This window comes from Rhipicephalus microplus, chromosome 6 (genome assembly GCF_043290135.1).
Source record: "Rhipicephalus microplus isolate Deutch F79 chromosome 6, USDA_Rmic, whole genome shotgun sequence".
NCBI lineage: Eukaryota > Metazoa > Arthropoda > Arachnida > Ixodida > Ixodidae > Rhipicephalus > Rhipicephalus microplus.
In genome coordinates, this window is record NC_134705.1 from 135,730,898 (window position 1) to 135,748,269 (window position 17,372).

At 44.1% G+C, this 17,372-nt stretch overlaps 1 protein-coding gene across 1 annotated transcript; it reads right to left on the bottom strand.

The window, feature by feature from the left end:
* Positions 1–241: 241 nt before the first annotated feature.
* LOC119166924 (calcineurin like EF-hand protein 1 elm) lies at positions 242–9,611 on the bottom strand. The gene is made up of 5 exons (XM_037418316.2): positions 9,391–9,611; positions 9,222–9,294; positions 8,516–8,706; positions 6,175–6,278; positions 242–1,060 (listed from the first exon to the last, which is right to left on the bottom strand). The coding sequence occupies exons 1-5, from the start codon at positions 9,455–9,457 to the stop codon at positions 926–928; spliced, it is 570 nt and encodes a 189-aa protein (XP_037274213.1). The 5' UTR covers positions 9,458–9,611; the 3' UTR covers positions 242–925.
* Positions 9,612–17,372: the final 7,761 nt, after the last annotated feature.

The following is a 17,372-nucleotide window of genomic DNA, read 5'->3' on the forward strand; positions in this document are numbered from 1 at the left end:
TGTTTATATACTGATGCCGTGTTCATGGCATCGCGATGTGCTCGCATGCAGCTCAGTCGCGCGGCATGCACTTGTTATGTGACAGTGTGCCTTTAATAACCCTGATTGACTTGGCCATCCGGAGCAGTGGCGTACAGTGCCCTGGAATGAGAGCTCCACACAACAGGACTTGAAAAGCAATAGCACAAACAAAAGCTTTCTTCTGCTATGCTTGATAACCCAAGCTCAACTGCCAAGACAATGAAATGTGAACATTTATTTTCATAGTACTTTTTCTCCTTTTGCAGTCAAGGAGACCACACACAGCTTGTGCATGTGTGAAGCCTCCTGCAGCACCTGACAACATGAAGTGCAACAGAAACAGGCATGAGATAATGCCAAACAACAGCCACATAAGCTTTACTACAGGTGATGCCACTCCTACGGTCCAGCAAGCTGAATCGCTGCTTTGTGGTAAAGCACGGTTGGGTGCAACATTGCACGACTAAGATTTCCATCCACAGCCTATTTGTCTCAAGTTCCTTACAATGACATTCTGGGAACAGAGAACGTAATGATTACATATCAATACAATTCCTCTCTGCATCAGCAGTTTATACTTCATCTAAATTAAAATATACTGAGTGTCTGTGGTTGGTGGGTAACAGCAAAGAAAATTGAGAAAAGGAAACCCTAATGCCGAATAGGTCCTTTTCTACTAGTTAAGGAGAACAGGCAGAAATACAGACACACGCGAGATGTTTGGTGTACATAAAAAACGTATTTGATCTCTTAGCAGTACATGTAAAAGCAATACTGGAATGATTGCCAGCACATAGAAGCCTCTGTAAAAGTTTTGACGACAATGAAATAACAGTAACAAGGAACAACAAGTCTATGTGTAGACAGCTATAACTTAAATGGCGAAGGTGGTTGCAAGACAAGTCTAGTTGAGGAACCGGATGCTCATCTTCTCTTCCACGTCAGTCTTGTCCAGTGTTGCGCAAAACTCCTCAAATGAGATCATGTTGTCACCATCCTTGTCGGCTTCCATTATGGTCCTGTCTGCAATGCTTGCCAGCTAAAAGACGAAAACACCTCATTCATAAACATGATGCAGATCAAATACAGTAAAACCTCATTCATTTGAACTCGGTTATTTCGAAGTGCCGCTTAATTCAAAGGATTTCCATGGTCTTCTATTTTGCAACGTAAGTTTGAGTGATTTGAAGCAACGGCCGGCACTAGTCCGGTTAATTCAAAAACTTTGTATGCCATGTGCCAGTTCGATCCCGATTTCTCCGCGAATCCGCGGAACGACGGCTAATAATAGCCACAAGGCAATGCAACGTATCAATACTAACGAGTGGCAGCTGAAGCACCTCAGCCTCGCTACTTCCAGGGCAAAAAAAGAAAAAAAAAAGAAAAAACTGTTTCATGGTCAACCGAAACGTGTACCTGCGGAAAACGAGTTGTGCTTCACTTCAACACAGTGGCGACATGCGGGCAGCTTATTGCATGTTTCTCGCAACGTCAGTGGTTCATTATTTACCCATTATCACTGGGATTGTGAAGAAATTAATAAAGGACAGTTTAGCAGAAATCGTGATGTATGCGAACCTCCGATTGCTCCAGCAATTCCCGTCGTTGCACTGCTGGCGGAGTTCTCGGCAGCAACACCTACTTCGAAAACTAAGTTCGAATGTTTCAAATATCATTTTTTCCAGCCAAAACACATCGTGAGCTTCGTCATACTAGCCATTATTAAAATCCTAATTATAATAGAAAGAATGTGCAAATCGTCGCATCATGACGTGCTGTCGAAGCAAGGTGCAGGCGAGCAAATGACGAGCACTGATTACTTTGAATAGTGTCAAGTTCTTTGCATCCCACTTCTTATATGTTCTGTTAATTCGAAAACCCACTTAATTCGAGGCTTTCTCGCGGCCCCAGTGACTTTGAATTAATGAAGTTTTATTGTAGATCTATTCCTTGCACTCGGATGTATTTCACCAGGAAGCACAAACTTAAAAGAAAAATAACCAAACATCTACTCTTTAAAAGGTGCACTTAGTGCACCTTTGAATTTTTGCGTGTATAGTTTTTTATTGCACTGTTTACCAGCTGGCTACTAAAACTAACACACTTTTCACATTTTTGTTCATTTTAAAATACTTTTGTTGCTTAACAACATATATTTCTTGGAAACAACATTTCATTGTGCAAAATTCGGTATGCTGCAATGCGTGCTGGAGTACTTTTCAAACTGGAAAAAATTATATTTCCAAGACACAAGAAATAGCCATTTTCGTGCGGTAATGATGGAGTTAAAATGGAACTGTTGCTTAAACGGAACAACTACCATCAGCACGATTGGTTTCATACTTCTCACCCTTGTTAATCTCTCAGTAAACTCCAGTTAAATGGAACACATTTTCCTGGTCCCTTCAGGTTCCATTCATAGAGTCTACTGTACATTAATTAAATAAAAGTCACAAGCAAAAACCATGGTACTTTCGAGCGTAACTATGACAAGCTCCGAACGAAAAAAAAAAAAAAAGAAAGAAAAAAGTTGAAGGGATACTAAAGATAAAAACGATTTTTTGCATATCAGTCAAGTACAATTTCACAATCTTGAAAATGCCCCTTTCACTGTGATGCAACACTTACTAAATGAGAAACGTGGAAAAAAAAAAAATGTGGGTGGGTACGCCCCCTTGAGATAACTTCACCAAACACAGTGATGCAAGAAGTTTTAAGGCATTTACTGGGTCCTACGTAGCTTTCAATCAATAAAAATGAAGTACATAATCTGTGGGTGCCATTGGCTGAGCATATGAAATTTGAGAAAATTTAATCGAGCCAATGCCATGAAAATACATTTTGGAATTTCCTACGTCACATGTGGAGATTTGGGCGTGATATTTAAAAATAAAGCTTCAGCCTTGCTTTTGTCCACTAGTAATAAACTTATGCTAGTGAAACAAATGGCATTAGAGCTCTCAGCATGAATGTCCCTCTTTAGTGTCCCTTCAATGGTAGTGCATGCTTAGTCACACTTGAGGAACCCTGTTTACATGCATGGCCCAACTCTCATAGCCTCATACTCTGTTTTGCGACTTTTAATGGTACTGTATGTGCACAATGTAGCATTACATAATTATGTAGGTGCCGTTCACATCTGCTGCAGTGGTCTAGGGCTTATGGCACCCCATTGCTGACGAGAAGGACGTGGGATTGAATCAAAGCCACATCTGGAGGGAGGCAGAATGCTGCAACCCTGTGTATTCAGATTTAGGTGCACATCAGAGAACACCAGACAGTCAAACTTTCCAGAACCCACCACTATAGCATCCCGTGCAATCATATAGTGGTGTCGGGATGTAGAACCCCTATTATTATTATTATTATTATTATTATTATTATTATTATTATTATTATTATTATTATTTTATTACTGATTGCATCCATAAAATGCTATGAAATTGCATGTTTCCTTGGATACTGAAGTTTGCAAACTTTTTGCAAACTTCAGTGCATGTAGAGTCATCACAACAGGATAATAGATTTAACATCTGCAAATCAGTTATATGTACTCCAGTCTGCATACTATGATCCTGATGCGAAATGAAGCAATGCAAAGTGGGTAATGTTTCAGTGATTCAAAGCAAGGCAATGTAACCAATGCAATGAAGAGAGACAATGCTGCAAAAAGCAATATATTTCACAATTTGCATGTGCAATGTTGCTCAAGTACATGAATATTGTGTAATGTAATGGTGTAAAGAAGGAAGCGTTTCTTCATTTAGAACAAAACAGAATAATTAGTTCACCTAAGTTTATATATTTCATTTCTTGCATGTTGCCAGTCATGTCAGGCAAAAAGAAGTAAAGTGCTAATGGGGCTCTGCAACACTCTTTAGCATAGTCAGAAAATGCTACCTATCGATGGGCAAGTCTCCACAGAACATGTAATAATAATATCTGGGGCTTTATGTCCCAAATCCACAATATTATTACGAGGAACGCCACAGAGGAGGGCTCAAAAGATTTCGACCATCTAAGATCCATTCGATTCATCCTGCACTTCCAGAACTAGTTCACGGTGGTGCCGTCTGGGTGTTGTCTTCGTGCAAGTGATCTTTCAGCAATTGCAGCAGGGGCAAAACATGTGGAAACGAATACGAGAGTGCAGATGTCGTGCCAGCTCTATGCTACCCTATGCTCTCAGGGTTGTGGAGGCTGAGGTTCGTAAAAGACGCCGCTGCTTACGTTGCTTGGCATGTGTCCACCGGGAAATGTTCACTGTCGTACTTGTAGCACTTCGCTAAAACAGACACGAATGCAATTGGCTGTGTTGTCTGTTACAGCTGCAGCCACCTTGTGCTACATGGACATGGCACTACCTGACGAGCAGGTGCAGGAAATTCATGAACTAGCCTTGCATGACAGATGCGCTTTTTCGAAACGAATACTGCGGTGCCGCTGCCGCCATGTTGAACTCAAAAAACAAATTCTGAAGTTTAGGTGAAACAAGTGAACTTCTAGTGTTCTTTAAACTGCACTGACATTGCGCAGAACACGGGCTGCACTATTTCGCCTCCACTGAAATGAGACTGCTGTGGCGAAAATTGAACCCGCAACCCTTAGGTCTGCAGGTCAGCACTGAGGTCATCAATCTACCGTGGCAGAAGACATTGCAACAAACCATGAGGTTAAGGGAAAAAAATAAGAAAAGAAAGTGTTCTCGGTCATGACAGCATCGATGAACCGACATAGCTTTTTGCACTCTTATCCTCAACCCCCTCCTCAAGTAACCTTCAGTGCACTCACCAGCACAAAAGGAGGAAGTGCCTAAAGCCTGCAACTAATACCTGTAACTCCGTTTGCACCAGAAAGATTCTAGAACTTTTTGCGACAGTTGATTGGTGGGATAAAAAGTCCTTCAGTGAAGCTATTCTGTGATTATTTGGAAAAGTGTTTCAGGGCCAATAACAAGCATAAGGGTTCTCAGGTGGGCTTGTTGGTTTAGGAATATCATGCCAGAACAGCGCAGATGATGAGACAGTGTAACACACGTGACAGAGTGCTGATTATCAACTGCTTTTTCATGGTATTCCCTGAATAGCTAGAGCATATACATGAAACAGCACACTTACGCGCACGCCGCCTTGTTGTCGCATGCTTTTTTTTGTTTTGGTGTTCTTGGTTGCAGTGCCTTGTTACCTGCTAACAGACCTTTCCTTTTTAGACTTTAGTTGTTTGCCAACTTTCGCCATCTCAATATTTACATTCCAGCTGCTTACTTCTGGTCCCGCCTTGTTTATCACCTTTGAATGCCGTTTCATGAAAGCTGCTTTTCATTGGATTGTGTAGGCTGTTTATCTTTATTAAAATTTAAGTTTGCCAGCAGGTGAAGTCACTAGGTAATGGTGGTACCCACCTTTATTGACCGCGCTCTTGCCTACCTATGCCCTAATTTTTCAATAAAAATCAGGAGAGCTGTGTCCTGAATGGCTTACTGTTCCATAGTACGCACTGTTTTGCCACAATTTTAACACACCTTAGAAAAAAATATCACTGCACATATGCCGGTTCTCATCAGATCATTGAACCTGAGCTGTACTGCAGAGTTCTGTTTAACATTGGACATTTAGCGAAGCTTGCTAACGAAATCAACATTGAGGTCCTATCAAGGAAACAAGGAAAGAAACGCAAATTCTAAGGGCTCATTTTTCATGTTAACACACAAAATTAATGAGAGCTAACAAACAAAACTGCCAAGGAAAGTATAGAGGATGTTTTCAGTAATAAATGTAATGGGAATGTGGATAAAGAAAAGTGAACGAACAGATAACTTGCCGTGGGCAGGGACCGAACCTGTGACCTTTGAATAACACATTCAATGCTCTACCAACTGAGCTACTACAGCAGCCGTCACCCTGTCAACTCTATAGGGTATGTATGGGCATTTAGTGTGAGAGCGTCAGTCATCGCCACCAGTAGCCATGAGAACAAGCATTACATGAATACTGAAAACAAGCATATTGAGAACAGGCATTATACTCCAGTTGGTGCCTCTATATAGAGGACTCCCAAGAAAACATTCTGCTATGCTGTTATGTGAATGCCACAACCATTAAAAGTAACCCCACCACCAAAAACAGCATTAAAAATCAAGGCCAGACAACACACCTGCTCATCAGATATGTTTGCACCAACCATCATGTGCAGCACAGCCAAGAGCTCATCCCTGGAGATTTTGTTGTCGTCGTCCAGGTCGTACATCTTAAAGGCAACTGCAACAGTAATAATGTGATGTTATAATAAAGGCCAAGTTAGATATTTGCAGCCCAAAAGATTGGATTAATTTAGACACAAGTACAGTAAGGCCAGTGCTGGTCCTGTTGTACTTGTGCCTAATTTCATCCCGTTTTTCATTCTGCGGAGCTCCACAAATGTCGCTCCAATCAGCCCTGACAAAAGCACTTCGAAGTTAAATATATGTTTATATCTAGCAGAGTGTGGACTTCTCAACCAACAGAAACTAAGTACAGGTTTCAAAACTAAAGTTCATGCTCATGTAAGTCGAGTTGCTTTTAGATTAGATCGCGACACCTCTGTGCAAGAGTTGTTGCTTGGAAGCCACTGACAGTGATATCGGTGCATATCATTTCATTGAAGCACAAGGCATGCCGCATGGAGCAACTGACTGGTCTTGCATAAGAGGTCTTGAATCCTTGCAGATGCTTTTATAGTGCCCAGTCGTAGCTTTGGATTCAGAAAGCACTGAAAGAGGTGCAGTGTGCCTGTTTTTTTTTTTATAAATACAGCTGGCCATGTGACCACACAAAAAACAGCAATGTGCATGTAAGCACGATGTTGACAACCACAAGAGAAACCACATGCAAGGGCAATTTAAGGTGGCTGTTGGTTGTTAACCTTCAATGCCCGCTGATGTCGTGCTCTGCTAGGCATAGGCAGGCAAACTCACTCATGAGTTAACTCACTGAGACTCAGATTGGGCAACGAGTCCGAGTGACTCCTGGTGAGTAATGTTTTGGAGAGCTTTAGTCCGAGTGAAGCCCTCAGTGCAATATATATATTCAGGGTGAGCTCCACTTTTTATTGCTGACCTACGGCTTTATTTAGTAAACTTCAGCATTACCATCAGCCCGATAACTACTTATGTTTACATTCAACCCTTTTCACACATATCTCAAAGCACTAGCGTTTTTGTGCCTCGCTAACATTTGATGTCATATTTTCAAGTTTTTTCAGCATCCAAACATAAAAAAAGAACAGGGTAGACAGAAAGAGCACTCTTTCTGTCCAACCAGTCTGTTTTTCCTATGTTCGTGTGCTGAAAAAACTTGCAAATATGACAACGCAAACTAGCCCAAGCTTCCACTCTTGTAATGTTTGTAGATCAGAGGCATCTATCAGTTAAAGGTGAAAGTGCTATGAGAACCCCCCCCCCCCCCTCCCACAAGCTCTTTCAGTGGAAGTTAGTGATAAAAACATATCTCATGGGTCACATATTTCATAAAAATGTCGTTGCCAGATTGAAATCACTAATAACTCGTATTTGAAGGTACAAGATGTAAAGATGTACTGAAAAGGTCTGAATATGACAGATAATGATGTACAGGAGCATTGGCACCACAGTTGAAAAAGCTAATTTTATGCTAATGGACTATGAGTCCCCTAACTCAGACTCTGGTCAAGCCGTGAGTCTGAGGGAGTACGGCTGAGTAATATGTTGGCGATTCCAGGTCTGAGCGAGTACAATTGAGAAAAATTCTGGCAAGTGTAAGTCCAAGTAAGCCCAAACAACAAAATGTGTTTCTTGATTAATACTGAGTGAGCTCAAATTTTTTTGCTGACCTATGCTACTAGTTGAGAAATTGCATGGCAAACACTTCAAAATTGATGTTATAATGTTATATTAAAATTTGCGGCGGAAATTTTGTGACGGTAATCCTTTAGGCACGACACCGCATGCATCGTCTCCAATAACAGCCAGCACAACACAAGTAGAAGATTGTGCAGTCTACATGTTTGGCACACAGTTCACCTCCCAGTGCTCTGGATTCGAACTGCATTGAGGCCTTGTGGTGCGGCTTTTTTAACGAAGAGACAGGGGAGGAGTATACGGCAATTTTTTTCACTCCGCTGCCGACCTTGTTGTGACGAAGATAAAAACTGAACTGCTGTGCTTGGTTCGACCAGTCACTACACCTGTTCAGTACTCGGCCAAAATCTTATTTCTGTGTAATATTGCACATGCCACAGAGACTGAGCATCTCCAACACTATTTTCATCTCAGTCTCACAGAACTGCACTGGTTGCTGTATACCCAATCTTTGTAGTAATTAGTATCATGATTGGTTTTAACTTTGCCGCCTACATTTCCCTATTCAGTGCTACTTTTGGGAGTATCCGTGAGTGCCGGTAGCGCATATCATTTGTATACTATCCGGTTTTTGGCGAATCTCCCCCTTCCCTAATAAGCAACACTCCTTGTGATACTTACAGTGCAGCTTTTCTTCGCGGCTGTTCAGTTTGTTCTCCTTGTTTTTCTTTAAGGGGCGAAAACGTGATAAAACCCGCACGAACTGGCGGAAATTTATGCGGTCGTCGTAGGCATCCATGAAGAAAGCGTGCACGATGCGGTCGCCTAGTGGATTGATGGCCAGCTCTGGGATGCGCAGAAAATCCTCGCGACTGCAAACAATACAAAGTTCAACGTAAGCGCGACGTCTCAAATGGTTCTAATCATAATCGGGAACATGCAGCAAAATGATCGTGGATAAATACACTGTTACGCAGGCAAGCAACACCGTATGACAAGTCACAACACTGACAATGTTCTACACTATTTACACACACACGACATATAACCACAAACTTGCGCGCATGAAGCTACACGGCAACAGAAGCGCTAACTTTACTGCTGTTTTCGGTTGAGCTGTTCAGCGCTTGTGCAAGGGGAGAATAAAGATACGCAGCAATATACAAGTACAGTAATTGGCGCGTTTTCGGTTCAACACGAAAAGTCGTCAACAACACGATCATTCGGTGTCATGACAGAAAGTCGGAAAAAAGTTAAAAGCAGACTGTCACGCTTCTTAAACAAGCGCGCATGTTGACATGGATTTACATTGGAACGACAGTCACTTGTAAAGAACATCGTCCGCATAATCCAAGTCTAGCAGCGCGGAGTTCGCATACCCGCTCACCTAAGTGTACCGTTGTCAGTCTTGTCCAGGCTGGTAAATCTGCTGTACAGCCGCTCGATCTGGTTTGGCGAAACTGCGAGAATGACCTCGGATGAGCGGGTGTGTTCGTCAAAAAGCGCGACAACTGCGTTTACAAGTGCTGACTAGGGTGACTTCCGAAACAACTCACAGCCAGTCTCCTGTTGGATCTCTTGAATTTCCTCTTCTTGGAGCATTAGTGACGACCGTGTGCCCATGATCGCAAGCGAGACAGCTTAACCGGCTGCAAATTGATGTGAGGACCAGCAACGGAGGGGAAACCCAAAGTGGCAACGGTTGTGTAAAACACGTATGAAATAGGTCGAGGTGGCCTCGACGTTTTCGAAGGGATTGTTGTCCTTAATAGTGGACGCACTCCACGCGCGCGACTAGCGTGACGACGCAAGAACTGTCTTCTCCGCTAAAGAAAAATAGCGCTGCATTCGCTTGCGACATTTAATGCGCCACATCGCATTGCAGCATCATTGATTCCATGGGTGCAACTAAGTGGGGGTGAGGGGGTTCAAACCCCCCAAAAATTTGCAGAAATTTTTACAGTGGAAAGAAGGTAGAGGGTATAAAATCCCCCTTCCTTCTCCCCGAAGAAAAAAAAAAACTTTCTAGCTACGACAAGAGTGGCGATGTGGGCTTGTTGGTGAAACATTTGAAAGAAATTTATGTAGCGCGAGGCGAAAAAACGAACACAGGAAAGAAAAGACTGACAGAACAGAGCGCTCTGTCCTCTCAGTCTATTCTTTCCTGTGTTCGTTTTTTGGCCTCGCGCTACATAAATTTCTTTCTAGCTACGCCCCTGACCATTTTTATCTTGTGTGATCATCGTTTCGACCTTGTTTCTACTTCTTCCCCACCCAGCGCTGTATTTATCTCTCCTATTCAATAAGGCGAAAGCCCCAGATGCTACGTCAAATGCAAAAATTGACAGTCGGTGTCCCACGTAAGCCGTTGGCATAGCATTACTGATGAAAAAAAAATCACAGCATATCCACGGAATGAATGATGATGAGTGGGGCGAAGCGTTCGTCCGCCCATCCATGCTTGCATCCGTCCGTTCGTTCGTTCTTGATTCCGTCCATCCGCGCGACCATCCGTGCGTCCACCCATGCGTTCATACATCAGTTTGTCCGTGCGTACGTCCATCTGTACATCCGTATTCTAGTCTGTCTGTCCGTCCATACGTGCGGCCATGTAGTGAACACTCTAAGTACTACAATCTCGCATCCCCTTTGGCACATACCCGCTCCACGCGTCCATCCATCCGTCCGTCTGCTAGTGTCTCGGTCCATCCGTTCATGCGTCCGTCTGTACGTCCATCTAGTGAACACTCCAAGTACCCCCATCTCCCATCTCGCATCCCGGTGGCTACGCACGACAACGACGGAGGATGGGCAGACCCACGCCCTAAGGAGCTTCGTCCCTAAGAATCACTTGATGTCACTATATAATGTCGTCATGACAGTAATTTGTGGCGTCACCATGATGTCAATATAGCGTCATCACATGACATCCACGTTCGAGGAAAGGAGGGCTGATCAAGGGAGCGACAAGGAGCAATGCGAAACCAGGTGAGGTGCAGAACGTTTGCAATGCCTTCAATCCTGAAGGCAGTGCAAGATTACGTCACAGAACACCTACCAATACGTTAGGTGCAGAGAGCTTTTGGAAGGGGGCGGGGAAGGATAAATGCATCGACAGGGAAAATGTTCGAGGCCCCTTGAATACAGAAGGCACGGTGTAGCTTTGTCAGACAGCCTTCAACAGTGTTCCAACTAAGGGGAAATTTCCTTTTTAAATTATTGCAATCGCTAGCAGTGTTAAAGAGCCCCTAAACCACACCGAGTTCTAAGGCGAGACAGTAGTTTTTTTTTTCTTTTATCTCCGTTTGCGCAGTCGCAAACGGAGATATCAGCGTGAAACCAATTTATCGCGAATGTCAGTCGTGCGATCAAGGCGGAGGGCATGCGACTGCTTGGTAAAGCAGCTGCAAGGTGACAATTCTTGACAGGTACCTCTCGATCGTGTAAAGACCAATCGAGAGTTTATTTATTAAATCGAGACCCTAGCCAATTAACGATGAACAAAATATATTCACTTTGTTTTTTTTTTCAATTTCACATGAGAACTCTATCACATGCTATCGGTATTAGAAAGTGTAGTCAACACAGCCGCGCGCGTTTGTCAACATGCGTGCAACTCCGTTTATACGCACAGCAGACAGACAGCCTGTAAGACAGACCATAAGAGCGCATTTAATATAGTTCGGCACCAGTGACTGCCAAGTTGATTTGGTTATATCGCGCAATGTTCGCTCTATGTGTATACGTATTCTGTAAACTATTGCGTGCTTTATTTTAGTACGATATTATTACTAAGACTGTGTAAGAACGCCCTTTTTTCTAAATTAATCACAAAAATGCCCAAGAGGGATATTTATCGCTGGATGTTTCCGTGGCTCGCTAGATTTCGTGCCGACCAGTTGTGCCCCTGCGATCTCCGACGACAGCGCAGCTCTGGCCGACTGGTTCGCCCTACGCCATCTCCTGACGCCGACAAGAGCTCTCGCCGAGTGGTGCCCCGTCCTCGGACTCCTGCGACTGTGTCCATCTCTCCTATCTTCTTCTTACTTACGGATGTCGCTGCCCTTGCGCCACACTCTCTTCTTCCGCCTCTCTCCATCTCTATACCTCTTAATCCCCCCTTACCCCCACCCCTCGTGAGCCACTGTTGAGGTGTCCTCCCCCTGACACAGTTACGTGGCTCACTTTTCTCTTCTCTTCATTCAACAATCACTTACCCCCCCCCCCCCCCCCCGTGTCGTGTCATACAGCCAAGCGGCAAGCGAGGCTGGTTCGATTGGGTACGATTCCGCTATTCGTTGCACCATATCATATAGCTGCATATATTCTACTGCAGAGCTGTTGCGCTTGATGTTTGTCGTCTGTCATCGGCGAAAAATTATGATCAGCACGATCCAGCTCGTTCTTGCATTTTCATCCACCCAAACGCCTTAACCCCATATTTTGCTCGCTCTGACATAAGTACTCATATTTTCCGCGACCTATTAGAAAGGATTGACCTGCCAATACATGCGATCGGACTACAATATAACTTTCTTCACGCTTTGTGGTTGTTTCTCTGTCATTGCTACTTATTTCGTATTAGCATTAACCACCCTGTTAGACGATGAGGCTGCAGTATTGAATAACTAAATAAATAATTACTCGTTCTGTTGTGCTTTACTCTCAGAACGCGTGCACCAATTCATCCTGTGTGGGATACAATAACTTTGATGAGCGGGAGAACGAGCACACACACAGAGAGAAAATAAATAACGAGAGAAGGAGAAAAGTTTTTTGGTGAGGCGATATTCTAACCCGCGTGCCAACGATACAAAAAGCGAGCGCCTTAAACACAGGGCCCCACGCACGCCTCGAAAGCATGGCAAAGCCCTGTGCTGTAAAGTATAGCCAGTAAGTGGGAAAAGAAAGAGAGGGTAAGAAGGATGGGAGGGAGCTGGGGAGAGAGTAAAGCATAGAAAGAAGAGAAAAATAGAAAAATGTTTACCGACGATTACGACACTGCCTAGTGCCAATTCTGAGCTCAGCACAGGGGCAACAGTGTTTGCGAAGTTTCGGCCCTCCTCAAGGTATCGACTTCGCCATAACCCCCCCCCCCCCTTTTTCTTTTTTGTTGAAGCAGAAAAGCACCCCCTACGCCATCGCCCTCCCGCGGATAAGCTAGGTACCCGGTGCACTTTGAATGATGCTGCATATGGCTGATGACGATGAAATACATATGGCTGGGAACAAAGCATTAAACCCCGTACTTGTTGCGCAGTTATCGTTGTGTGATGACTGGTTTGTTATTTTATTCTACCGCACGTGGATTAACGCGATTCCTCGCCCGACATGACGCCTTTGTGTTTTTGCAATTTTTAATGAAGTTTCAAGCACCGGGAGCGTGGCCATAGACGTGGTATAATACTCGACTGCCACGCAGAGGGCCCGGACAGAAATCCCGTTCGATTCTAGGTATTTTTTCCTGGTATTATTTTTCTTGTGTCTATCAATTACGCCACCGACGGCAACGGCGTCCAACGCCGGAACGGGCGTTCCTGCGTTGGACAGGAACGCAGGAACGAACAAGAATCCTTGTTCGTTTGTGCGCGAAAAAGTGAACTTTGACATTTTGACAAGACGTCGCGTACCTCACGAGAATGACGCAGCGGTAATTTGGGTGCCAGTAAGGCCGTAACTAGAGGGCTCTAACCCCCCCCCCCCCCTCTCCGATTTTTTTTCCTGCTTTAACTCTTCGGGTGATACTGAAGTATTTCCACGCGTTCACATCAAACATGCAGTTGCCAAAGTTAGCCGTTCCTCACGTAAAAACCCCACGAAAAAAATTTCTGGGTACGGCCCTGCGTGCCAGTCTGCTTGAATGAGGAGAGCTGATGACGCACTCACCTTTGTGTACTGACGATAATTGTCGTCCCAAAAGTACGATGTGATTACGTAGGGAAGCCGTAGCGGAAGGCTGCGGAAATTTAGACCACTGGCAGTTCTTCAACGTGCACCTCAATAAGCCCAGATGGCTTGAGCATTTTCACCTCCATCAATAATGCAACAGCCGCCGCCTGAATTCGATCGCGCGACCTTTGGGCCAGTAATCGACCAGTGTGCCTGAATCAAACGAGCCGCTGACACCTTTCTGTACCGTATGAACAAGCAAATGAAGATACACTGCTCCTTTATTGCAGTAATAAATACAGAGATGCAAGTTTCGTCGGGACAAACGTTGAAGGCCATGGCCGACGTGCATGCAAGAGCAACACAGCGCAAACGCTCAGTATACAACACTCTTCGCACGCTTTTTTTTTTCGCACACAGCTTGTTGGTTTTGTGCCAACGATGAGGAAGTTTTCTCATCTCGTACAACTAAACCATTTGATATTTGATATGTGGGGTTTAACGTCCTAAAACCACATCTATATGAGAGACGCGAGGTTCTTTAACGCGCACCCAAATCTGATCACACGGGCCTACAGCATTTCCGCCTCCATCGAAAATGCAGCCGCCGCAGCCGGGATTCGATTCTCGCGACCTGCGGGTCACTAGACCACCGCGGCGGGGCCGTAAAACTAAACCATGCATGCAATCTGAAAGCACAGTGAGCCATAAATGGTCCCTAATTTTAGAACAGGGACATTCTGAAACACGTCAAAGCTATAATGTTGTGCACGCGCCTGAGCAATTAAGTCGCAGCTCATTGACAAATTGGTGAAAAAACTTGAATACCAGCACATTGAACAAGTTAAAGCAGGCCCCAAATCAGAGTAATAATATTTCTGCCTACTTTCTTAGCATAGACTGTACAAGAGGAAAATAAAAGTTAGTTCAAATTTCGCGCCGTAAGAGTGACATTTGGCGTGAGTAAGATTCCGCGAATCGGTTTTCTGCTTTCTTTCAATGACAACTTTAACAGATAATACAAGCGTGAGGATATTTGCGAAGCCTACAAACGTGTCGTGACGTAAGAGGAACATTTGTTATCATCATCACTTATTGAGCCATACAGAGCATCCGCTTCAATAATCGGTAGTGGTGATCGCCTCATCCAGGGTCGAAAATTGGGGGGGGGGGGGGGGGGTTTAAAAGGTTTCTCAAAATCTCGAAATTTGTTCACGCATAACTTTTCGGTTGACACGTAAGCACCCCCAGCAAAAGAAAACACCGTTTTCCGAACGCGCTCAAGTAGCACCATCTTGTACTGATAACGTTGCGCGTTCGTGGCTGTATCAAATAAACAACAGTGGTGCGGTGAACTCAGACGCACATATACGATTGGGCCGGCACTTTCAATATTTTATGAGCGTCGTCATTAACACGATGTGGAAAACAGGCAGCACGATCACTTATCAGCAACGGCGGCGCCCATGAGTCACAAAAATGTTTGGGATGGTGCCCAATTAATTTTAATTAAAGACTGGTTACAGTCGTTTTGAGTGGATTGGTGCAACGAGATGCGGCACTGCACTCTTCAACTTGGGAAATCAAAGCATAAGAATGCCAGTGAAGTTATTCCGTGTTTCTGAACAGAATTCTCGCGATTCGTAACACATAAATGACGGCATACGCAATATGGCAAGGAGTATACCATAAAAAAAAAAAAAATTAAGGCAACTTCCGATTCTTCGTGTGAAAAGTCTGCAGGAAGTGTGGAGCTGTTCAGCCTTCCTTTTTTTTTTTCGTTCCTTTCCTCTATTCTTGTTCTCGTTTACAATTTTTTCGGTGTTTCTCTCTTTAATTCTATGTCTATTTTCCTTCTGATCCCCCCCACCTCCTCTCTTTTCTTACTCTTTCAGTGTGCTTTCAGTTTGTATGCGTTGTTTGTGTTCTCGTGTTTCCCTAGCCGTGTTACCAATGTCCGCACTTTAAATCATCATTAGGGCGCTCAAAGAAAAATAGGAAGACGACTTCTGTTTGAAAAACCATTAGCCTTTTAGTTAAGATCCTGCCGCCCGGTTCTTGGCCGATCCCCTTTTGTGGGTGTGCGCCAGAGTATCAAGGATCATCATCATCATCATCTTTGGCGTGAGCGCGCACTCAACATGCTAACTGGCTAAGCTATACATGCACGGTTTTGCTTGCGTTACGCCAAGCGACGATTACAGCACACGGTCACAACGTATACGACAGAAGTTGGAACACACAGGCTCAGCCTTGGAAGAGCTGAATAACTGCAGGTGCGAGCCAACGTTACGCCCGGCGCTTCGAACTGCACGGTATAGTCGTTTTTCAAATTGTATTGGCAGCTAGTGTGGTTCAATTTATTCATAGAATCGTATAAATACTTTTAGATAAGCAAGAACGACGTGTCCAAAGCGACATGAAGCTGCCGTGTGGAACGTTTACGATGACGCCACACCCTTCGTAATGCAGATCATGGAGGAAAGAAAGCTTGGATGGAGACGTTACGTCACAATTTTTTGATGCCAGGCGCGAGGGCTCCTCTGGTCCCGCTTCAGATCGCTTTCGCATGCGCCGCTAGCACTGAGGAGGTCAAGGTCACTATGAACGAGAGATTACATCGTGGCCAAATATTTCCAGCAGCCTTTTCGAAAATACGAGGAATAAGCCACACAGTTATGCAGGTGTCAAATTCACGTTGTCACATTCCTCCATATTGTCAGTGTTGTTTGATGAATTCGTAAGTTTAGTATAGAATGAGTGCCACGCTAAACTATCAATGAATTTAAATAATGCATGTAAAGTGAACGTGCTCTCTCAAGTTACTTAACAAAGGGTCAAAGCAATGTTGAATAACAAGTTATTGTATATGTTTGATGAATTTGTAAGTTTAGTATAGAATGAGTGCCACGCTAAATTATCAGTGAATTTAAATAATGCATGCGAGGAAGACGCGCTCTCTTAAGTTACTTAACAAAGGGTCGAAGCCATGTTGAATAACAATTTATTGTATATGTTTGCCGGTCTGGCGATATGCACGTTTAGCTTTTATTTGATTTATCGGTGCGCTCAATGATCCTCGACAAGCTAATGTTTCACAGGTGCTGATCTATGATAGCACGGTCCGGTGAACGAATTGATAACACGCTGTATACGGTTGGCACATAAAGTGGTAAAAGGGGTTTTCACTCGCACATCTTGCCCGTGTGTTGTGCAGGATCAGTGATGAAAATAAATGATTGAATGGCAGACAGGCTGATTGACCAAGCCTGACTACGACGCGCGTTCTTAAGACTGATATAGATGGAATGTCGGTTGACGAGCCGCTTTTGCGTCTGTGATCGAGTTGATCTCAGGTGGGACATCGAAGCCGCTCTATTTACAGTTCTCGCTTCTCAAACAATAAATAATAAGGCACTCAGAGATTCGCAACAGCTTGATCGCACGTCCTACAGAGCGCAGTACTTCCGGTCGCCGCCACTAGAGCACGTATCATGACCATCACGTAACATTTGAATGAAAGGAAATTTCGCGTTCTCTTGCGTGCGCACGCAGGGGTGGGGGCCGCCAACTGTGCTGCTTCGTATTATACCTTTACTAAGCCCGGGAGACGTCTCACTGCAGCTCCCCCTCCATACATATCCTAAAG